Genomic DNA, 25261 nt, shown 5'->3' on the forward strand with positions numbered 1-25261 from the left:
AAGGCAAGTTATGCAACACCAAAGGCCTACAGACCCATAAGCCTTACGTCCTTTCTACTCAAAACCATGGAACGTATTGTGAACACTATGATAAAGACTAGGACATCCAGCTAACTGCTCAAATACAAACAACATGCCTATGTCAAGGGAAGGTCGGTGGAGACTGCCCTGCACGAATTTGTACATAAAATAATTTGTACACGAAATTGTACATAATCCTTCGATGCCAAAATGTACACACTGGCGGTATGCATTGACATCGAGGGGGCTTTTAACAATGTGCGGACCGACACACTGATCCAATCCTTAGACCAGTACCGGGTGGACCCGGTCCTTAGAGACTGGATAAACCATATGCCAAGGAACAGGTGGATAAATTGTGTGTCCCATGTCATAAATATAAGGAGAAAGTGGTACAGGGCCCGCCGCAGGAGTGCATGTTATCGTCACTCCTAAGGGTGACCACCATAAATGGCCTATTATTGATGCTGACTGAGGAGCGATTTGAATCCGTCTGCTACGCAGACGATGTTATAATACTTCTAAGGGGTAAGGATCCGAACGGGCTATGCAGGGGTCTTGCATATGGCATATGACTGGGCTAGACCCAGAGGTCTCAATGTTAACCCAGAGAAGCTTGAAATATGATTCTTCACGAGAAAGACGAAGGTGGGCCAAATTAACAATTAACGCACCACGTTTCCTCAATAAGACGATTCCGAAATCTGACAAGGTCAAATACTTAGGTGTGATCTTGGACAGAAAACTGAATTGGAAGTGTCACATTCAGGAGCGTACTGAGAAGGCTCACAGATGTTTGGCACTATGTAGACGGGCCGTAGACTCGAAATGTGGTCTGAATCTGAGGATAGTCCACTGGCTCTACAGGAGCGTGATTAGACCAATACATACTGACGCCTCAGTAGTTTGGTGGACTGCTATGGAGAAAAAGTGCAACATAAAGACCATACAACAGGTTCAGAGAACATGTTGTCTTGGCATAAGGGGAACACTGGGGACCACGTCCACTAGGGCACTGGAGATTATTCTAAATATCCAACCCATTGACATACAGATTAAGTGTGAGGCAGCTATGAGACTTAAGGCGATGGGAGAATAGATTGAGGATGGGAGCAGCTCATACCATCGCGGTATAATCGAGGCGACGATAGGAGACCCTAATGGATTAGAAGAGGTTTTTGATCGGATACCTGAGATGACACTTCTGATCGATTGACAGACACTGCTGCCAGACACTGCTGTCAAGAAGTAAATGGAGAGGTCGGAGATGTATCAGGCTATAAATCGCTTTAGATCATATTGAACACGTATGTTGAAGGTCATGGGAGAAGCCGTTGTACAAAAGTTAGCCAAATCGGACTAGAATTGCGCCCTCTAGAGGCCCAAGAAGTCAAGACCCAAGATTGACTTATGTGACAGCTATATCAGGTTAAGTACCGATTTCAAGCATATTTGACACATTTGTTAGAAGTCATAGCGAAATACGTCATGCAAAATTTCAGCTACATCGGATAAGAATTGCGCCCTCTTGAGGCTCAAAAAGTCAAGATTCAAGATCGGTTTTTATGTCAGCTATATCAGGTTATGAACCGATTTGAACCATATTTAGCACAGTTCTTGGAAGTCATGACGAAATACGTCATGCAAAATTTCAGCCACATCAGATAATAATTGCGCCCTATAGAGGCTCAAGAAGTCAAGACCCCAGATCGGTTTATATGACAGCTACATCAGATTATTGACCGATTTCGATCAAAAACCAGTTGCAAAATTTCAGCCAAATCGGATAAGAATTACGCCCTGTAGTGGCTCAAGAAGTCAAGACCGTTTATATGGCAGCTATATTAAAACAAGGACCGATATGACCTATTTGCAATCCCAACCGATCTACACTAATAAGAAGTATTTGTGCGAAATTTCGAGCGGCTAGCTTTACTCCTTCGAAAGTTTGCGTACTTTCGACAGTCAGATGGACGGACGGACGGACAGATGGACAGACGGACGGATGGACAGACGGACGGATGGACAGACGGACGGATGGACAGACGGATGGATAGACAGACGGACGGATGGACAGACGGACGGATGGACAGACGGACAGATGGATAGACGGACAGATGGACAGACGGACGGATGGACGGATGGACAGACGGACGGATGGACAGATGGACGGACAGACGGACGGACGGCCATGGCTAGGTCGACTTAAAATGTCATGACGATCAAGAGTATATACTTTATGTGGTCTTAGACGAATATTTCGAGGTGTTGCAAACAGATTGACGAAATGATTATACCTCCATGGTGATGGAGGGTATAACAATCAACTAAACTTTTGCCTGACGAAGTTAAATTTATGACATTTTTAACAAATCTTAAACATTACTCTTTGTTGTATGCCATAGGTCTTCTGACTAACTTTCATGCCTAATTTTTCCTTTTAGCTGTGGGGCCGAGGGCCAATTGCTACAAATATTACCAACAAAATATTATCACACAAATCTAGGGTGGGAGTTTCACGAGTTCCATTGTTTGGATAGCAACCAAACTAAACCAATAGAGGAGGTTGAGCAAAGAAAATCTTTTGCGGTTAATATTATAGCAATTTTGCAAATAATTATGCAACATCACATCGGTAAATGATGCCATGATGGCAAAGTGCTATGCTGAGACTCTAACTGATGTTGTCAGCCACTCATTGCAAAAGTCATGCTTCATTTTCTTGGCTATGTCACACGATCCCACAAAGCAGGCAGACGTTGGTTCTTGGTAGTCTTGTTGTGGCGATTATTTCAAGCCCAAGTTATTATAATTATATAGTTCCCTGAGCATCAACCCTTGCTAAAACCGCAAACTTTGTGTTCGGCATAATTAAAAACAATTTATCTGTGAATTTTCTTGGTACGAACATTACCATGCGAGTGGTACTTGTGGCAGTTGCTATTGGTGTTGTGACTGACAATGTTGATGCACCATAAATCTGCATAACAATTAGCCAAGTGCAGGCATTCAGCAACATGTTGCTGCTGGGAGCTACTATGCATTTGATTACTGTTACCCTAGGCAAGTGAAATTTTTAGCAGGGTGGTACTAAAGTTGAGTGATTATGATGTGATGTTTGTTGTGGCTGTTAATTTGCATAAATATTCCATGTTTTAGGAATAGTTAATTTACCCTTCTTACACTTGCATGATGGCCTGGGAGAGTATGCTTAGAATTTCAAAGCATCAAACGATTTACTTGCAGTCTTAACACATTAAGTAAATAACTGTAAATGCGAGGGTTGGTACTAAAGTTTGTGGTGGCATGGGAATGACTGAGATAATCAAAAAGAAAAAAAAAATTACATTTTATGGAAATACATGTTATGGAAATCATAATTCTATGAAATGGTTTGGTTTGGATGGTTTGTAACACCTCGAAATATGCCTCTAATGTCATTTCAAGTCGATCTAGCCATGTCCTTCCGTCCGTCTGTCTGTCGAAAGCACGCTTACTTTTGAAGGAGTAAAGCTAGGCGCTTGAAATTTTGCACAAAATACTTTTTATTAGCGTAGGTCGGTTGGGATTGTAAATGGGCCAAATCGGTCCATGTTTTGATATAGCTGCCATATAAACCGATTTTGGGTCTTGACTTCTCTATTTTTCTTCTTCTCATTTCTTATCCGATTTGACGGAAATTTTGCACGACGTATTTTGATATCACTTCCAATAATTATGCTAAGTATGGCGCAAATCGGTACATAACCTGATATAGCTGCCATATAAACCAATTCTTATCCGATTTGAATGGAATTTTGCATTTGTTATTGTGGTGCCCGTACTATGCAGACATTAGAGATTTAAGCGCGATGGGGATTAGCAAGGCGGTGTGGGATTTCAGTATGGCCCTTGAGGACGAGACGACTGTTGCAAGGCTGGCCACCTTTTCCAGGGAAGTATTTCCTAGGAGGCGGACTAGACTTAGTGGAGGGATAAATACACGCTAGTTATCCATAACGAGTTGTTGCTGTGCTGGCGCGACTGTGTGATTTGGTGCTGCGCAGGACGTGGCCTGGCACCTGCCTTGCCCATGTTGATGCAGCGGTGTTTGCCCAATGTTGGTTCCCTTAGCTGTTGTGGTTGTGTTCGGTCACCCGTGAGGGTGGCCGCGTTGATTGTAAAGTCCCATGTTGATGCTGATATATGTGGCGTAGCCCGCGAGGGCTGCCGTGTCCTGTTTGTGTGTTTGATGCATACTTTTGTATGCTGGCTGAGGTCGGCTTAGGGCGATTTTTCTCATTCAGGTGACCAGTCCGGAACTGTTTGGGGTTCAACTGGTAGTAGTCTTTTAAGGCTACGAAGTCTGACCGGAGACTTTAATCTGGTACCACGGGTGTCAGGAGCCCTTGGAACTTTGGTTCCAGCCTGACAATGGTGAGGCCCCAGTGGGGAGCAACGTGGTGGCTGTGGTTTGTACCCAAATCGTGGGTAGAGCATAAGGTCGGCGTGGAATTGCGTTTTCAACCAGGTGCCGTGACCCATAGATCGGAAGGAGTATTAGGTAGTGCTCCGCTCCTAACCAAGGAGGTAAACACGTTCAAATACGAGAGATAAAATTGGTACTCACGTGTGGGTTACCACATGTGGGGGCGTTGGTGGACGCATTGTATTTACCCTTGGGCCTTGGGCCTCGCAGGTTTGGGCCGTGATGACAGGTATCTGCGTAAAACTCGACATTCATGTCCGATTGGACTGAAATTTTGCACGTGGTGTTTTGATATCACTTTTAACAACTGTGCTAAGTATGATTCAAATTGGTTCATAATCTGGTATAGCTGCCATATAAACCGATCTTGGGTCTTGACTTTTTGAGCCTCTAGAGGGCGCAATTCTCGTCCGATTTGGCTGAAATTTTGCCCGTGGTGTTTTGATATCATTTCCAACAACTGTGCTGAGCATGGTTCAAATCGGTCCATGTTTTGATGTAGCTGCTATATAAACCGATCTTGGGTCTTGACTTCTTGAGCCGATAGAGGGCACAATTCTTGTGCGATTTGCCAATCTGACTTGCACATGGTGTTTCAATATTACTTCCAACAATTGTGCTGAGTATGGCGCAAATCAGTACATAACCTGATATAGCTGCCATATAAACCGACCTGGGATCTTGACTTCTTCAGCTTTTAGAGGACGCAATACTCATTCGATTTGACTGTAATTTTGCACGTGGTGCTGTGGTATCACTTCCAAAAACTGTGCTAAGTATGATTCAAATCGGTTCATAATCTGGTATAGCTGCCATATAAACCGATTTTGGATCTTGACTTCTTGAGCCGCTAGAGGGCGCAATTCTCATCCGATTTGGCTGAAATTTTGCATGAAGTGTTTTGTTATAACTTCCAATAACTGTGCTAAGTATGGCTGTAATCATTTTATAACCTGATATAGCTGCCATATAAACCGATCTAGGATCTTGACTTCTTGAGCCTCTAGAGGGCGCAATTTTCATTCGATTTGGCTGAAATTTTGCATTAAGTGTTTTATTGTAACTTCCAATAACTGTGCTAACTATGGCTGTAATCAGTGTAAACCTTGATATAGCTGCCATATAAACCGACCTGGGATCTTGACTTCTTCAGCTTTTAGAGGACGCAATACTCATTCGATTTGACTGTAATTTTGCACGTGGTGCTGTGGTATCACTTCCAACAACTGTGCTAAGTATGATTCAAATCGGTTTATAATCTGGTATAGCTGCCATATGAACCGATCTTGGATCTTGACCTCTTGAGCCGATAGAGGGCGCAATTCTCATTCCATTTGGCTGAAATTTTGCATTAAGTGTTTTATTGTAACTTCCAATAACTGTGCTAACTATGGCTGTAATCAGTGTAAACCTTGATATAGCTGCCATATAAACCGATATCGGATATTGACTTCTTAAGCCTCTAGAGGGCGCAATTCCCATTCGATTTGGCTGTAATTTTGCACGTGGTGTTGTGGTATCACTTCCAAAAACTGTGCTAAGTATGATTCAAATCGGCTCATAATCTGGTATAGCTGCCATATAAACCGATCTTGGGTCTTGACTTCTTGAGCCTCTAGAGAGCGCAATTCTCATCCGATTTGGCTGAAATTTTGCACGTGGTGTTTCAATATCCCTTCCAACAATTGTGCTAAGTATGGCGCAAATCAGTACATAACCTGATATAGCTGCCATATAAACCGACCTCGGATCTTGACTTCTTCAGCTTTTAGAGGGCGCAATTCTCATTCGATTTGGCTGTAATTTTGCACGTGGTGTTGTGGTATCAGTTCCAACAACTGTGCTAAGTATGATTCAAATCGGTTTATAATCTGGTATAGCTGCCATATGAACCGATCTTGGATCTTGACCTCTTGAATCGATAGAGGGCGCAATTCTCATCCGATTTGGCTGAAATTTAGCATGAAGTGTTTTATTATAACTTCCAATAACTGTGCTAAGTATGGCTGTAATCATTTTATAACCTGATATAGCTGCCATATAAACCGATCTAGGATCTTGACTTCTTGAGCCTCTAGAGGGCGCAATTCTCATCCGATTTGGCAGAAATTTTGTACGAAGGCTTGTCTCATGACCTTCAACATACGTGTGCTATATGGTCTGAATCGATCTATAGCTTAATACAGCTCCCATATAAACCGATCTCCCGATTTTACTTTTTGAGACCCTACAAAGCGCAATTCTTGCCCGAGTGGACTGAAATATTACTCAATGACTTCTACAATGTTCATCATACAATTCATTTATGGTCTGAATCGGACTATAACCTGATATAGCTCCAATAGCATAACAGTTCTTATTCAATATTCATTGTTTGCCTAAAAAGAGATACCGCGCAAAGAACTCGACAAATGCGATCCTTGTTGGAGGGTATATAAGATTCGGCCCGACCGAACTTAGCACACTTTTACTTGTTTCTATTAAAGTGCGAAAAAATTTAAAACGCCATAAATTGTGGCCAAGTCGTCTGAAAAAGTAGGTAGTTGTAATTAAGTTGTCTAAGCAATGCCATTAGCAGCAACATAATCCATGGACTATAACATCGCAAAGTAATCGGAATTAGTATTTCAAAAATTTGGCCAGTGAGAAATTTAGTTTGTCAACTATTCTTCTCCTCCACGGATTACTCAACCATCCGAAGCCATAAACCTAATTGCTGGTTACGCTGAATGAATACGTCTTTTAACCATTTTCAAATCATCTAAACGATGGCGACACTCCAATGACTAATACTAGCGATATCTGTCGAGAGTTGAAAGCATGTTAACATAAAACGCATTAATCCGCGACATAAAACAGACAAAACGTGTGTTACAAGACGACAGCCTGCCTGTTTCCATTCAGTTAACCAATCACCCATAGTTATCCCCTGGAATGGGCAATCAACGCATTGAAATGTGTGTAAGAACATCGACATGAGTCACCCGAACTTACGCCGTCTGGCATTGACAATTCCATTAAAAGATTTCCCAAAAAAAAAAGCTACAGCTTTGTGGTTAAAAGAATCCTTTCTTTACTGTTTGTTTGGAAATTAAAGTTGAATATCATATTGGTTGCCACTACCAAGAATGAGTCATTCAGTATGGACTATAGCAAGTTTTCAGAAGCCAGGCAGAGTTAAGATTGAAATGACCCAAAAAATCTTTCGTGGGAATTGATTATTGCTTGGTGTGTTTTGGAATTTAATTGGATTGCTCTACACAAAAGGGGGAAAACGAGCATCCTATTTTCAATACAGCCTACTGAAAATGTGATATGGTATAATGAAATTGAGAAAAAAAATATATAAATAAATAAACACGAGCCAAGTTCGGCCAGGATGAATACCGCCATGGATTCCATTTAAAATGTGCGGATAGCTAACACAAAGTGTTACCAATTCAAACGACCACGTTTTTATACCCTAGACCACCACTGTGGTAAAGGGTAGTAAAACTTTCTGCATTTTCTTATAACGCTGAGAAGGGAAAGGCTACTCCCAATGATGAGTATACAGATCGGCTTAGAATCACTTCCTGATTATATTTACCTATGTCCGTCTGTCTGTCTCTCCATGTATTCTTGTGATCAAAGTACAGGTCTCATTTGTTGTCGAATTGTCCTAAAAGCTTGAACACGCTACTTTGTTGGCCCCACGACGAACGCTATTGATTTTGAATAGAATCGGATCAGATTTAGATATAGCTACCATATATAACTTTCTTCCAATATGGTCTTCTAAGGCCGTAGTGTCCACAATTTTAGTCCAATCTTTATAAAATTTTGCAGGGGACATTTTATTCATCGCCCCAATCATATATAGCTCCCATATATATGGTCTTTAACGCTGTAGTTGGATCCGATCAAGTAAGGTCCGATCATTACAAATTTTGCTCGAGATGTCTAAATTCACGTCCCAACACATGTGCAAAATTCCATAAAGATCGGTCCCTATTTAGATAAAACTACCCTATAGGGGGCGTTTAAAAATGTGCGAACCGACACATTGATCCAATCCTTAGACCAGTATAAGGAGGACCGGGTCCTTAGAGACTGAATAAACCATATGCTAAGGAACAGGTGGGTAAATTTCGGGTCCTATGATATAAGAGATGAAGTGGCACAGGGCACGCCACAGGGGTGCATTTTATCGCCACTCTATTGGGTGACCACCATAAATGGCCTATTATGGATGCTGACTGAGGAGGAATTTGAACCCGTCTGCTATGCAGACGATGTTATAATACTTCTAAGGGGTAAGGATCCGAACTAGCTATGCAGAAGGGCCGAAAGGGTCTTGCATATGTCATATGACTAAGCTATACCCAAGGGTCTCTATGTTAACCAAAAGAAGACTGAAATATGCATGCTAACGAGGAAGACGAAGGTGCACTAATTTGACGCACCGCGTTTCCTCAATAAAACGATTTCGATATCTGATTAGGTCAAATACTTAGGAGTGATCTTGGATAGGAAACTTAATTGGAAGTGTCACATTCAGGAGCGTACTGAGAAGGCTCACGGATGTTGGGTACTATGTAGACGGGCCATAGGCTCGCAATGAGGCCTGAATCCGAGGATAGTCCACTGACTCTGACTGTGATTAGACCAATACTTACTTACGCCTCAGTAGTTTGCTAGACTGATATGGAGAAAAAGTACAACATAAGGATAAGGAACACTGGAGACTGTTCTAGATATCCGACCTATTGACATACAGATTAAGTGTGAGGCAGCCACTGCGGTTATGAGACTTAAGGCTATGGGAGAACGGATAGAGAATGAGAACAGGTCATACCATCGCGTTATAATATGGAACCCTAGTAATGCCGTCTGGAAGATCATGTTACATGGATGGATCAAAGCTAGGGGAGAGAGTGGGCCTGAGAGTTGACATTGAGAACCCAGGAACTGAGATCTGTTTTAGACTGTCTGACCATAATACGGTCCTGCAAGCAGAGATCCGGGCGATCACGGAATGTGTGAGGTGAGTGGTACTAATGCGAAGACGTCGAGTGTGAACATCTTTACGGACAGTAAAATGGCCATAAGGGCAAAAACAACCAGGAAGGTAAAATCACGATAGAAAACCTGGAAGGAAGGGAAGAGGTTCCGATCGAATACTTGAGACGACACCTGAGGTCGAGTGCGAGGCACTAATTCCAGCGGCACAGTCTTAGACTAATGGAACCCTAGTATTACCGCTTGGAAGTTCATAATACACGGATGGATCAAAGCTAGGGGAAAGAGTGGGCCTTAGAGCCTACATTGAGAACCCAGGGACTGAGGTCTGTTTTACACTGCCTGACCATAATACGGTCCTGTAGGCAGAGATCCGGGCGATCACGGAATCCGTGAGGTGGTTTGGTACTAAATCGAGGACGTCGAGTGTGAACATATTTATGGACAGTAAAATGGCCATAAGGACAATAACAATCAGGAAGGTAAAGTCACGAACAATCTTGGAGTGTAAGAAGGAGATTAAAGCCTTCTCTGAGGATGGCACAATCCGCATCGTTTAAGTGCCGGGCCATAACTGATTAAGGGGGAATGAAAGGACAGACGATTTGGCAGTGAAGGCCAGAGAACTGACGTCGATAAACTTGGTTAACCCGAAGCCTTTCGGGTCGACGCAGTCCGATTTAAGGGCGTGGACGACAAACGGGCATGTAACACTGTGGAACAGCGAAACGAAATCCTATGGCGTGCTCCGGATCGTGAGAGGACGAGCTGATAGACAGCCATCACAAATTACCATGTACGAAGTTATGAACGGCATCCGTGTCTCTTAGTCATTCAAGGCGTTGGGCCCCGATGAAATCTTTACACTGATGCTGAAGAATCTGAGTCGATCTGGAGTCAAGTACCGTACAACTGTCCTCAACCTGTCTTTGAGCACTCTCATAGTACCCGATGTCTGGAAGATAGGCAGAGTAACCCCGCTACTAAAGTCTGTAAAGGCAACGAGTAAGGAGGAATCGTACAGACCGATCTCCCTTCAACAGTAGCCAAGACGCTTGAGAGACTACTCCACCCGAGCCTAGTTGGAGTTTTTCCATTTGCCGAGCATCAGCATGAATTTCGAAGACCGCCTAGGAAAACAATGGCTTTGCATGCCATCACCGCAAACATTTGCCGTGGCTTCAATCAGCCGCGGCCTTATGATAGGACGGTCCTCGTGACACTGGACCAGCCATGCCAAAGTATTTGAGGACAACGCAAACACGACGCTCCAGACAAGCCTGAAGCGATGCAAATGCAAATTTGTCCATGAACATTTCACTAAGGATCTGGCGCAAACTTTTCACATATCACTGAGTGCTGTCCGATTCAAATTTTAAGCTCAATGATAAGGCACCTGCTTTTAATAGCCGTGTCGGATCGAACATGGCATATTACCCCACAAAAGTCGCCAGCATTAGGAGCGGATAACCACCGCATTCAGCGTTCAGCGTCATAAGCGGACATGCTAACCTCTGCGCTAAGGTGGTCTGAAACAATGGGTATCGATTTATATGTGTGGTTGCCTGTCGTTTGTGGAATTTAGGGATAAGAAGGCGAAACACCGTAGTGTAAAACAGGAAGTTGCCCAAAACTGCACAGTTTAACCTCTACCTATCCTCCATTCATTGTACGATCTCCTTGGACTAACGAATGTTTTATAGGTCCTCCCCTGTGTAACTGTCCAACAATGCGCTCTTGAAGATTCCAGAAAACCACCGAATAACGAAGCAGAACCTAACTGAACTGATGAATGTGGTCCCATTCACAATCTGCGCTGCTTTCTGCCATGATCGATCTCACTATGTGGGGCTCAACTGACATAGTGGCTTTACATAGCTCAGAGATGATCAACTAATTGTCTTATATGTGGGCAACAAGGCTCCTTAGTTTGCATCCATGGCGTAGACAGGATGCAACCTTAGTGAAATGAGTTGAGAACTCGTAATGAACGCCGTTTACGACACCAAGTTTCCACAGGTAGTCGACTTACAGCGCACTTCCGACGACTATGGAATTATGAGTGGGGACTAAGTTCAAGTTTATTCAACGAAGCAAAAGGCAAGATCATTAAGGTAGACATCAAACTATTCGCGGATAATCGCCAGCGTAGGAAATGATGTCAGAATATGGTTAGGACTTAAACATGATATGTGAAGCCGAATATACAACCCAAGGGACCCCAGCTAGCCGTATCCACATACTACATACGACTGGGTTCCGTACAAGCACTCTAAAATCCAACGTCCCATCATGGTTGCAGGACGCTTTAATGATGTTAACAAACGATGTGGCAAGGTTGGCGATATGGTTTGTAGGTATAGTTTAAGTATAACGAGGATAGTCCTGATGGCATGAGACGAATCACTTGACTGAATCATAAGACGCCTGACAACTCACTTGCCCAATTCCATTTGCGAGGACGACTTATTGACCGACACCGAGAATGGGGGTCAATTTGACAAGATCCAATAAAAATGTTGGGGATGATTTTTTCGGAAAACGCTAATCTGGCTAATGTTAAGGTGACTATGCCAATAAAAGCCCTTTGGTAGGAGGTTTTTTTCTTGCTAAAATTAGTAAGGGAAGGCAAAAATGCGATTGCAACGGCTCTAGAAGTGAAAATCGGGCGATATACATATATGACAGCTATATCAATATATGAACTAATTTCTATGAAATTCATCTACAATGTCGAGAGTCAAGAGAAAATCATTCCTGCCATATTTCGAGAGAATCGATCGATTAACAAATGACCATTCGATTGCAATATTACAGCAAATCGGACGAACATATTGTATATATGGGAGCTATGTCTAAATCTGAACCGATTTCGAGCAAACTTTACAGAATTGTGTATGTCATCGACGAAAGCGTTGTACAAACTTTTGGGAAGATTGGTCAATAAATGCGCTTGCAGTGGCTCTAGGAGTGAAAATCGGGCGGTTAACAAATGACCATTTTATTGCAGTATTGCCGCAAATGGGACGAACGTATATATGGGGGCTATATCCAAATCGGGATCGATTTTTATGAAATTTACCTGTAATGTCGGGAGTCATAAGAAAGTCTTTCCTGCCAAAGTTCGGGAGAATCGGTTAACAAATGACCATTTTATTGCAGTATTACTGCAAATCGGACGAACATATATATGGGAGCTATATCCAAATCGTGATCGATTTTTATGAAATTTACCTGTAATATCATGAGTTATAAGAAAATCCATCATGCTAAATTTTGAGAGAATCGGTTAACAAATGACCATTTTATTGCAGTATTACTGCAAATCGGACGAACATATATATGGGAGCTATATCCAAATCTGAACCGATTTTTTCCAATTTAAATTAGCTTCGTCTCTAGGCCGAAAAACATGCCCATACCAAATTTTACGACGATCGGATGAAAATTGCGACCTGTAGTTTGTACACAAATTAACATGGAGAGACGGATAGAGAGGCAGACAGACGGACATAGCTAAATCGAATCAGAAAGTGATTCTGAGTCGATCGGTAGGATTATCAATAGGTCTATCTCTCTTCCTTTTAGGTGTTACAAACTAATTCACTAAGTTGTGATACCCCGTTCCACAGTAGTGGTGTAGGGTATAAAAACACAGTAAATGGAGTTTTAGTTCTTACAACAAGGATCTTAAAATAAGAAACTGTCTACAGTGTCAGGTAGAGGCCCACATTTCCCTATGTTTGGACTAAATTTTCATATCCGATTCCAATGCTATTCTTAAAGAACTTGTCATTTCTATATTTCATTGTATCGGCCTCGTTTAATGTTTTTAAGTGCAAATGCACTTCTTTGTCTTGTCATTCAACCATTCACTCATCAATCAATCAATTAATTAACTTTGCACTCTAACACAGCAAATTAATTTCATTAAAGTTTATTTTATTTACTTTTTTAAAATTTCAGTTGTAAACTGCTCACTCAAGACTATTGAGAAACGGAAATCAGGCACAAATAAATCAACCGGCCGACACCCACGCACGTCCCCCAGTGGCTGAAGAAGACCTTAGACTCAACACCAGTATCGGGCAGTATCCATCACAGACTTCAACATCATCATCGTCATCATCAACTACTTCAAATACTCTGAAAAAGGGAAGAATAAACAAACAAATTTGAAAACAGCAGCTGGTCGGTGTTCCATACCAGCGTCACCAACCACAAGCGAACACCTCCCACGTTTTACGTTTGCTGTCACCCGGCAGCGGCAACAGCAACAGCAGCAGTAGCCAGTAACCATACCAAAGATGCAGTGCGGCCTGGAGCAAATGAACGACACTGAACGTTCTCCAAATCGGACAAATTTGCGGGTGAATTTCAATGAGAAGGGCTCCGAAGTCAAAGAGCGTCGTGAAAAGTTCCTCACAGCCAAATATGGTTCACATCAGATGAGCTTGATTCGCAAGCGTTTGGCCGTCGAGATGTGGCTGTACGATGAATTGCAGAAACTGTTTGATCCGCCGGTAAGTTGAAATACTTGACAAACTGATGAACAGCGATACAGTGTAACAAAAATACAGACAGACAGACAGGCAGATTTGCAGATGGGCAGATAGTTGGCCGTATAAACTATGAAGTGCTGCTCTCTCAGCCTCTGTTTGTTACTTTAATTGTTAAATTTGTTAGCTTTTCAAGTTTGTTAGGGTTTTGTTCTTTGTTTTTCTGTTGTTGTGACTTCTTTTGAATCGTACTTCATCCTCTTAGTCACATGTATTTGTGTTGGAGTTTATTTACCCATTTTTTATGGATTTCATCAATGGCTGATGATTGTTTGTTTTTCGATGGTCTTTCTTTCATCGTTTGTTGTCTTTCCTTTTTTATAGACTGAAGCCATTGATGTGGATATTGACGAGATTTTAGATATGGATACCGACGAAATCAGAAGATCCCATTTGAAAGTAAGTATAACTTCTGGTTTTAGTACTTTTATTGTTGATTTCTTTGAAGTTGTTTAGATAAATCTGGAATTAATTAAAATCGGAAAATAGTCGGAAATTTATACGCATGTAAATTTTCTTGAATTTTTGTTTTTGGTGGGTATTCAACATTTGTTTCCTAAATCTAAAGTCCTTCTTCTCCTCCAGAAGCACTTTCATCGATTTTAAAAACATAAACTAATCAGCAAAATCTATGTATTGGGTTGCCCAAAAAGTAATTGCGGATTTTTTAAAAGAAAGTAAATGCACTTTTAATAAGACTTAGAATGAACTTTAATCAAATATAAGTAACAGCTGATAACTGACAGAAGAAAGAATGCAATTACAGAGACACAAGCTGTGAAAAAATTTGTCAACGCCGACTGTATGAAAAATCCGCAATTACTTTTTGGGCAACCCAATACTTTATGCGGAATATACGATACCAATATCTTCTGTCAATGCCGTCTTTTCTCAGAGGTTTCACGTGGAAATTATCCTTTTAACAGTCCAAGTATATCTTTGTTGCTTTCACAGATACTTGTGCTTCTGAATCACCTGCGCAATTCATATCTGATTGGGCTGAAACTTTACACTTAGTGTGTTGGTGTGACTTTCAACTAACTGTGCCTAGTTTGGTTAAAATCAGTCCATAATCTGATATAACAACAACAACGAATTTTGCCCATGAACACACCACTAAGAAACAGGAGCAAACTTCTCACATATCAATGAGTGCAGTCCAATTCAAGTTTAAGCTCCTTTTATAGCGGAGTCCGAACGGCTTGCCGCAGTGCGACACCTCTCTGTAGAGAAGTAACTCACAAATATTGCCAGCATTAGGAGGGGAAAACCACCACTGAAAATGTTTTTTGATAGTCTCGCCAGGATTCGAACCCAGGCGTTCAGCGTCATAGGCGGATATGCTAAACTCAGAGCTACGGGGGCCTCCTGATAAAGCTGTCTCACAAACCAATTTATAGCGGAGTCCGAACGGCTTGCCGCAGTGCGACACCTCTCTGGAGAGAAGTTTTACATGGCAGAGTAACTCACAAATATTGCCAGCATTAGGAGGGGAAATCCACCGCTGAAAATTTTTTCTGATAGTCTCGCCAGGATTCGAACCCAGGCGTTCAGCGTCATAGGCGGACATGTTAAACTCTGAGTTACGGTGGCCTCCTGATATAGCTGTCACATAAACAAATCTCCCAGCCCGACTTCCTAAGCTTGTGGAGGCCGCAATTTTTTCTCGATTTGCCTGAAATGTTTGAGGTGGTGTTTTTCTATGACTTCTAACAGCCATAACATCTTCTAGAGGACGTAATTCGTATCCCATTTAGTTGAAATTCCGCACGTATCATTTTGGTTTGACAAGTGTGTGTTCCAACAAGTGTGCCAAGTATGGTCTGAATCAGTTCATAACCTGATATAGGTGTCATATAAACCGATCTCCAAGTTTGATTTCCGGAGACTCTGGTGGGCGCAATTATTACACGATTTGCTTGAAATCTTGGAGGTGTTGTTTTTCTAAGACTTCTTATAGCCATGGCAAGTACAGTCCGTATCGGTCTTAACCGGTCAATAACTTGAAATGCGATACATAGTGGACGGTATATAAGATTCGGCCCGGCCGAACTTGGCACGCTTTTACCTGTTGTACTTAAGGCGAAAAATTACAAATTGTCACTTTCCAAGTTTAATTTCCGCACTCGACCGAGTTGCTCAACATCCTGACTGCTCTTTGCTCATTCAAAACAAGTAAAAAGGCATTTAGTTCGGCCGTAATGAACTTTGGATATTTATATACATATATACATGTAAAAAATGCATCATTTATGAACCCACAGAAGCTATATCGAAATATGGTCCCGTTTGGACCTAACTCGGCACCGACGTCTAAGGGTCTAAATCATTTCACTGTTCAAGATGGTAAAATAGAATATTGATCAATATGGCAGCTATATCTAAATATTGTCCGATTTCAGGATTGGAGGCTCTCCACGAAGCACTCCTTGTCTGACCATTGCTACATTAGGTTTAGAATAGCACCTCCAGCGCCGAATCCGATAAGATTCCGTAATAAGTTAAAAATCAACTGGCCAAGATTCGGAAGACTACTCAGAAGATGACTTGAGCAAGGTAATTCAGATTGTCCAAGCATAGAATGCATTGACGACAATGTCAATAGGATTACAACTACACTTGCAGATAATTGTCCTTTTCGAGGAGGGACATCAGCCCAAAAAAAAAACCCTGGATGACTGAGGAGATTCGCAATATTGGGAAAGACGTCCGCCGACTTTATAACAAAGCACGTGGTTAAAAAAGCGGAAGTATACTGGGATGTGTATTACACACGGCTCAAACAATACAATAAGACTATTAGAGCGGCAAACCATGCCTCCAGGAAGCTTTTCTGCGAACAGGTCGATATCGTTAATGACGCCACCAAGATGAAAAAGTTTCTCTCAATAACCCATGACCAAACTGAAACGTTAGTAGACGACATGGGAGTGAGAGCCGAAACAAAGGAGGACATGTTGAGGCTTTTGATAAAAACGCATTTTCCACATGATACGACGGGTCTCACGGTGACACCGGAATCTTGGAATAATGAGATTGATCGAAGGCTTATCATTACAGTATTAATGGTAAAGGAAGCCTTCAGGGGCTTCAAACCATTTAAATCACCCGGACCTGATGGAATATTTCCGGCGTTACTACAGAAGGAGGCGAACTATCCGACTCCCCATCTGGTCTTAATTTTCACAGCGTGCCTAAGACTTGCATATACTCCTCCTCCAATCCTACGCCGACGATTTTATTACACTTCTAAGAAGTACGGATCCGAACAAGCTATGGATCCGACTGGGCTAGACCTAGGGTTCTAAAATCTGCTTATTCACAAGTACTATCACAACTAAGTATCACAAAAGTGTAATTACATTGAACATTCTCTTATAAACATCATGGGGATTACGAACATTTCTACAAGAAGTTATTTAGTAACCGTTAAGTGGAGCGAACTTGATTTCATTAGGCTCCTCGAAGAAAAAATCTGTATCTCGGAATAAGTACCTATTACGAAAAATATTAAAGCCTTTAGGCTCAAAATGGACCCCAAAGACCTAATAGCGGCGGTGGTGGCATCAGACGGTAGCATTTTGTCCTCCCCTCCTATAGGTGGGTGTCTTGATACCTATAGTCGAGAATAATGCTTCAAGCGCACAACCAGTCGTCAGACTAACAAATGAGGAATAGACGGTTTTTAAGTAAAGGTGGTGTTTCTGACTCGGATTCAGACTGCGACTGTGTCAATGAAACAGTCATCGCAGCCCAATCGAAAGATAAGGGCATCGGAATGACGGCAGATGTGTTCGACACGTATGGCAAGGGTCATGAGAGAAGCCGTTGTACAAAATTTCAGCCAAATCGGATAATACTTGCGCCCTTTGAAGACCCAAAAAGTCAAGTTCCCATATCGGTTTATATGGCAGCTATATCAGGTTATGGATCGAGTTGAACTATTCTTATCACAGTTGTTGAAAGTTAAAACAAAACATCTCATTGAAAATTTCAGCCAAATCGGATAATAACTGCGTCCTCTAGTGGCACAAGAAATCAAAACCCCAGATCGGTTTATATGGCAGCTTAATCAGGTTATGGACCAATTTGAACTAGCTCAGTTGCTAAAAGTGAAAACAAAACATCTCATGCACAATTTCAGCTAAGTCGGATAATAATTGCGCCCCCTAGTGGCTCAAGAAGTCAAGACCCCAGATGGGTTTATATGGCAGCAATATCAGGTTATGGACCGATTTGAACTACTCTTAGCACAGTTGTTGGAAGCCATTGCAAAACACGTCGTGCAAAATTTCAGCTAAATCGGATAGGAATTGCGCACTCTAGACGCTCACGAAGTCAAGACCCCAGATCGGTTTATTTGGCAGCTATATTCCCTATATACCCTCTGGCGGCTCAAGAAGTCAAGATCCCAGATCGGTTTATGTGGCAGCTATATCAAAACGTGGACCGATATAGCCCATTTACAGTCCCAACCGAACTACACTAATAAGAAGTATAAGTGCAAAATTTCAAGCGGCTAGCTTTACTCCTTCGAAAGTTAGCATGTTTTCGACAGACAGACGGACGGACGGACATGGCTAGTTCGACTTAAAATGTCATGACGATCAAGAATATATATACCTTATGGGGTCTTAGACGAATATTTCGAGGAGTTTCAAACAGAATGACGAAATTAGTATACCCCCAGCCTATGGTGGAGGGTATAAAAATGTTCAGCGGTGGTTTTCCCCTCCTTATGCTGGCAACATTTGTGAGGTACTATGCCATGTAAAAACTTCGCTCCAAAGAGGTATAACTCTGCGGTACACCGTTCGGATTCGGCTATAAAATAGAGACCCCTTATCATTGAGCTTTAACTTGAATCGTACTACACTCATTGATATGTAAGAAGTTTGCCCCTGTTCCTTAGAGGAATGTTCATGGGCAAAATTTGCAAAAAATTTGCATTTGCAAAAGATCGAGTGGCTTGAAACGAGGCCACCGTAGCGCAGTAGTTAGCATGTCCACCTATGACGCTGAACGCCTGGTTCGAATCCTGACGAGAACATTGGAAAAAAAAATTTTTCATCGGTGGTTTTCCCTCCTAATGCTGGCCACATTTGTGAGGTACTATGCCATGTAAAAACTTCGCTGCAAAGAGATGTCGGACTGCGGCATGCCGTTCGGATTCGGCTATAAAAAGGAGATCCCTTATCATTGAGCTTAAACTTGAATCGGACTACACTCATTGATATGTAAGAACTTTGCCCCTGCTCCTTAGTAGAATGTTCAGGGGCAAAATTTGCAAAAAAATTTGCATTTGCAAAAGATCGAGGCGCTTGTAACGAGGCCACCGTAGCGCAGTAGTTAGCATGTCCGCCTATGACGCTGAACGCCTGGGTTCGAATCCTGGCAAGACAATTAGAAAAAATTTTTTCAGCGGTGGTTTTCCCCTCCTAATGCTGGCAGCAACATTTATTAGGTACTATGCCATATAAAACTTCTCTCCAAAGAGGTGTCGCACTGCGGCACACCGTTCGGATTCGGCTATAAAATAGAGACCCCTTATCATTGAGCTTTAACTTGAATCGGACTACACTCATTGATACGTGAGAAGTTTGCCCCTTTTTCTTAGTAGAATGTTCAGGGGCAAAATTTGCGCTTGGAACCCGGCCATCGTAGCGCAGTAGTTAGCATGTCCACCTATGACGCTGAACGCCTGGGTTCGAATCCTGGCGAGACCATTAGAAAAAAATTTTTCAGTGGTAGTTTTCCCCTCCTAATGCTGGCCACATTTGTGAGGTACTATGCCATGTAAAACTTTTTTCCAAAGAGGTGTCGCACTGCGGCACGCTGTTCGGATTCGGCTATAAAAAGGAGGCCCCTTATCATTGAGCTTAAACTTGAATCGGACTGCACTCATTGATATGTGGGAAATTTGCCCCTGTTCCTTAGTAGTATGTTCAGGGGCAAAATTTGGAAAAAAAATTGCATTTGCAGAAGATTGAGGCGCTTGAAACGAGGCCACCGTAGCGCAGTAGTTATCATGTCCGCCAATGACGCTGAACACCTGGGTTCGAATCCCGGCGAGACCATTAGAAAAAAATTTTCAGTGGTGGTTTTCCCCTCCTAATGCTGGTCACATTTGTGAGGTACTATGCTATGTAAAAACTTCTCTCCAAAGAGGTGTCTCACTGTGGCACGCAGTTCGGACTCGACTTTAAAAAGGAGGCCCCTTATCATTGAGCTTAAACTTGAATCGGACTGCACTCATTGATATGTGAGAAGTTTGCCCCTGTTCCTTAGTAGAATGTTCAGGGGCAAAATTTACATTGCCAAGAAGTTGACACTTACACTTACTTACGTTAGCACCACACTATCTCACGCATTCCGTGATCGCCCGGATCTCCGTCGCAGGAGATCTCACATCTAAAACAGATCTCATCCCTGCATTCTCAATGCAGACAACCCAGGCCCACTCTATCCTCTAGCTTTCATCCATCTGTGTATCATAATCTTCCAGATGGTAATACCTGGGTTCCATCAATCCAAGAGTTTTTAGTATTTTCTATTAATTTATACTTTTATCGTTCAGTGTCTTCTCCAACTTACTTATCTTCCCAATTCTTCAACTTACTAATGTTCCCAATTTGTGTTTTTTATCTTTTTATCTACTTTCAGAGATTATTGTCTGTCTGCAAACGCCCGCAATCCGACATATCGGTATGTTATAGGCCATTCATATTTCATAGTTTTTTTTATAAAATTTTCAATTTTTTCCTACAGAAATTTATCAGTGATCTTCTGGATCGGGCCAAAACGCTGTAAACCCCTCTTCCAAACTTCTCAGTAAACATACAACATCTAATTTTCAACAGCAACAACCGATAAACAAACGTATCCAGCTAAAATTTCATGAACAATCACATCATAGATTTTTAGTTGATTAGATTATTAGTTTTTCCTTGTTTGTTAATTTATTGACATAATTTTGTTTTTGATTTATTTTTTTTTTTGTTTTAAAATATCAAACAAAAAGTATAAACTAACATGTAGCATATAGTGAATATCTAAGTTTAAAATCTAGCCTCTAAAGAAGCAGCAGCAGCAGCAGCATGAAAAATTAAAACAAAAATGTATTACAAGCAGGCGGCTCATTACAATCTATGTCTCTCTCTCTCTCTCTCTCTTCTCTAATCCAAACAAGATTTAGCAAAAAAAAATAAAAATTTAAGAACAAATTGTAATTTTTAGTTAAGAACATGGAGAATAACAAAACAAACCATCAACCAATACAAAGATAACCAATTTTTTCAATTTATTTTTAAACATTAAATTTAGTTCTATCTAAGATAAGCAAGTAATTGTAATAAATCTAAATGATTTTTAAGGAATTTAGTTTAAATAAACAAATTTTTAATTATAAAATATTAGTTACTTTTTTCAAAGCAGTTTCTATAGGAAAAAAATTCAGTTAATTTCAATAGAAAAACTAGGATTTTGCATGAGCTTATACACCAAACAAAAATTAAAGAATTTTGAAAAACATTAAATTTTGATAGTCAAACTAATTGGGAGCCTTTTTCAGCTTTTTAGGAATTTTTAGAAAATACTGTCCCATATAACTTCAATATGTCTTGCATAAAATTTTTCAAAATTCACTTTACAACATTAAGCCCAAAAAACACCTTGCAAAGCTTTTCGGAGCTTAGCGAATTATTTTGCCAAATTTTTTCTCTGCGAAATCACAAATTTGATTTTAATTTCATATATGTATGCAATAATACCATAACACATTAAAGCCTTTTCTCTACATTATTTTCATTGTCATTGTATAATTTTGTATGTATCGTAAGATATACAAAGCCGCATGTTGCAATAATAGAATTCAAGTCACTTTAAGTCATCCTCATTAATGACCAAACCCCCCAAAGATCCTGCTCAAATATCCGTAAACCAAAAATGACCGTAGCTTGAGAAAAAAATAAAAGTAAAATGAAATGATATATAACGAACTGATAGAAGTTGAGAAGAAAGAAAATTATGAAAATAGTGATTTAGAAAGATATCAAAATCCAATGTACTTTAAATAAGAAATAATTTCAATAAACATTTTTAAGCTGATTTAACACAAAATAAATTAAAATGTATTCTCTCTCTCTTTAAGTATCGGAGATATATAGGAAATTTACTTAACTTAAAATGGCTATGACAGAACATTGGTTTCATTCTATCCCATGGTACCCCAATGTATTCCTTCATCGGCGAGGGCTGTCGCCTAAATATACAATACACTGCTACAACAACAACATCTGTTCCATTAGTTGAACTTAAGAATTCATGCTAAAATCTCAAACCATTCGAATATCTTTGAGGCACACAATTCTGTTCTATTGTAGAAGTACTATCTTTATAGTAACTGTACAACATTTACCTCCACCTTTCAACGTTAGTAGTGAGTTAGCTACTTTTTGATCTAAAGTCACTTCGTTTATGGTAAAACTTTTTTGAAATTCATCTGTGGTAAAAGATGAAATTTTAGGCAAAAATTCAAATTCTTAGAAGATAAAAATGCTTCGGTTTACAGCATTACACTGGTTTATATTCTGGGTCTATTCCTATCGTATAGAGTGTAGCTATTGGGTTGCCCAAAAAGTAATTGCGGATTTTTTAAAAGAAAGTAAATGAATTTTTAATAAAACTTAGAATGAACTTTAATCAAATATACCTTTTTACCCCTTTTTTTCTTAAGCAAGCTAAAAGTAACAGCTGATAACTGACAGAAGAAAGAATGCAATTACAGAGTCACAAGCTGTGAAAAAATTCGTCAACTATATGAAAAAACCGCAATTACTTTTTGGGCAACCCAATATATCCAAACAAACACACTGATCCAATCTTTAGACCAGTACCGGGTGGAACGGGTCCTTAGAGCCTAGATTAACCATATGCTAAGGAACAGATGGATAAATTGTGGATCCCATGACATAAATATAAGGGAGAAAGTTGCACAGGGTACGCAACAGGAGGCATTTTATATCCACTGCTATGGGTGACCTATTACGGATGCTAACTGAGGAAGGATTTGAACTCGTCCGCTATGCAGACGATGTTATAATACATCTTAGGTGTAAGGATTCGAATCAGCTATGCAGAAGGGCCGAAAGAGTTTTGCAGATGGCATATGACTGGGTTAGACTTAAGGATCTTAATGTTAACGCAGAGTAGACTGAAATATTCCTGTTCACGAGGAAGACGAAGGTGGGCCTATTTGACGCATTATTTTTCCCCAATAAAACGATATCGATATCTGACAAGATCAAATACTTAGGAGTGTTCTTGGATAGGAAACTTCATTGAAAGTGTCATATTCAGGAGCATACCGAGAAGGCTCACAAATGTTGGACACTATGTAAACAGCTCAAAATGGGGCCTAAATCAGAGGATTGTCTACTGGCTCCACAGGAGCGTGATTAGACCAATACTTACTAACGCCTCAGTAGTTTGGTGGACTGCGATGGAAAAAAAGTGCAACTGGACCATACAACAGGCTCAGAGAACATGTTGTCTTGGCATAGGCGGAGCTATGACGACCACGTCCACTAGGTCACTGGAGACTATTCCAGATATCCGACCCATAAACATACATATTTAGTGTAAGGCAGTCATTGCGGCTATGAGACTTAGATCGATAGAGGATAGGAGCTGATCATACCATCGCGGTAAAATCGTGGCGACGATAGGAAACCTGGAAGAAAGGGAAGGGGTTTCTGATCGGATACCTGGGACCACACTTGGGGTCGAGTGCGAGGCACTACTACCAGCGCTACAGTCTTGGACTGACGGCCCCTATTATTGTCATCTGGAAGATCATGTTACACGGATGGAGGACTGAGTGGACATGGGGGTCTACATTGACAACCCAGGGACTGAGATCTGTTTTAGACTGCCTGACCATAATACGGTCCTGCAGGCGGAGATCTGGGCCATCACGGAATGCCTGAGGTGGTGTGGTGCTAACACGAGGACTTCGATGAGGACGAGGAGGCACAGTATACTGGCCTTAATGGCAATAACAACCAGGAGGTAAGGTCACAAACAGTCTTGGAGTGTAAGAAGGAGTTGAACACCTTCTCTGAGAATGGCATGATACGCCCCGTTTGGGTGCCGGGCCATAGCGGAGTAAGGGAAAATGAAAGACGATTTGGCAGTGAAGGCGAAAGAACTGCCGTCAACAAGCTTGGTATACCCGAAGCCTTTCGGTTCGACGCAACCCAATATAAAAGCGTTGGCTACGAACGCGCTTGTAACACCATGGAACAGTGAAACCGTCGGCAGGACGAAGAAAATCCTATGGGGAAATCCGGACTGTGAGAAGACCAAGCAGTTATTGAAGGAAGCAAACAGGAGGTCCGTAAAGTTTTCAGTTATGCAAAATCGGTGGCGCAAGTGATATAATGTGTAGGGCAAGTAGAGAAGATTATGAGACATTGGAGCATTTAGTATGTCATTGCCAGGCTTTCGCGGGTAACAGACACCAGTCATAAACCAACTAAGAAGCGTGGTATAGAAAACAATAAGGGATTTTGTAAGTAGCACGGAATTCCTGTCCTAAATTTTCTTTTCGAGGTTATTTTTAAGTATTTAGAGCGCACAACGAAGTGATTGCTGGCTTAGGTGTATGTCCATAGCATGGGGCGGGCTATTATCCGCACCCTCTTTTCAACCAAACCTAACCATATAAAAAATCAAATAAAAACATTAGTTTTCATAATCACCACCATGGGATAGGGGGTATATTCATTTAGTCGTTCCGTTTGCAACACATCGAAATATCAATTTCCGACCCTTCAAAGTGTATATATTTCGGATCGTCGTAAAATTCTAAGACGATTTAACGATGTTTGTGTGTCTGTCCGTCCGTCTGTTGTAATTACTTCAAAAATTGAGATATTGAAATTCGGTACGTCTTTTTGCTGCACGCAGGTTAAGTTCTTGAATGGAACAAATAGGACCATATGGAAATAGCTTTTGTATAGATCGATCTGAAGATAAAGGGTCTGAGGAAGGCTTTATTTATTACCCGATTTCGCTGAAATTTTAAATAATGAGTTGTCTTAAGCCTCCCGACATTCGACCCAAATATGGTTCAGATCGGACTTTATTTCGATATAGATGCCATACTGACCGATCTGCTGACAAAGAGTCTGAAACCCATAAAATCCCTATT

General features: G+C 41.1%; 1 protein-coding gene across 1 annotated transcript in view; it reads left to right on the plus strand.

The window, feature by feature from the left end:
- Nucleotides 1-22171, plus strand: part of LOC106083966 (protein phosphatase 1 regulatory subunit 14B) — a 45535-nt gene extending 23364 nt beyond the window's left edge. The window contains exons 2-5 of the mRNA XM_013247307.2: nucleotides 13457-14013; nucleotides 14374-14448; nucleotides 20713-20754; nucleotides 20818-22171. Coding sequence (XP_013102761.1) covers nucleotides 13798-14013; nucleotides 14374-14448; nucleotides 20713-20754; nucleotides 20818-20859 — 375 coding nt within the window. The 5' untranslated portion in view covers nucleotides 13457-13797 and the 3' untranslated portion in view covers nucleotides 20860-22171. The remainder of the gene's footprint in view (nucleotides 1-13456; nucleotides 14014-14373; nucleotides 14449-20712; nucleotides 20755-20817) is intronic.
- Nucleotides 22172-25261: the final 3090 nt, after the last annotated feature.

This window comes from Stomoxys calcitrans, chromosome 3 (genome assembly GCF_963082655.1).
Source record: "Stomoxys calcitrans chromosome 3, idStoCalc2.1, whole genome shotgun sequence".
In the NCBI taxonomy this organism is placed as follows: domain Eukaryota; kingdom Metazoa; phylum Arthropoda; class Insecta; order Diptera; family Muscidae; genus Stomoxys; species Stomoxys calcitrans.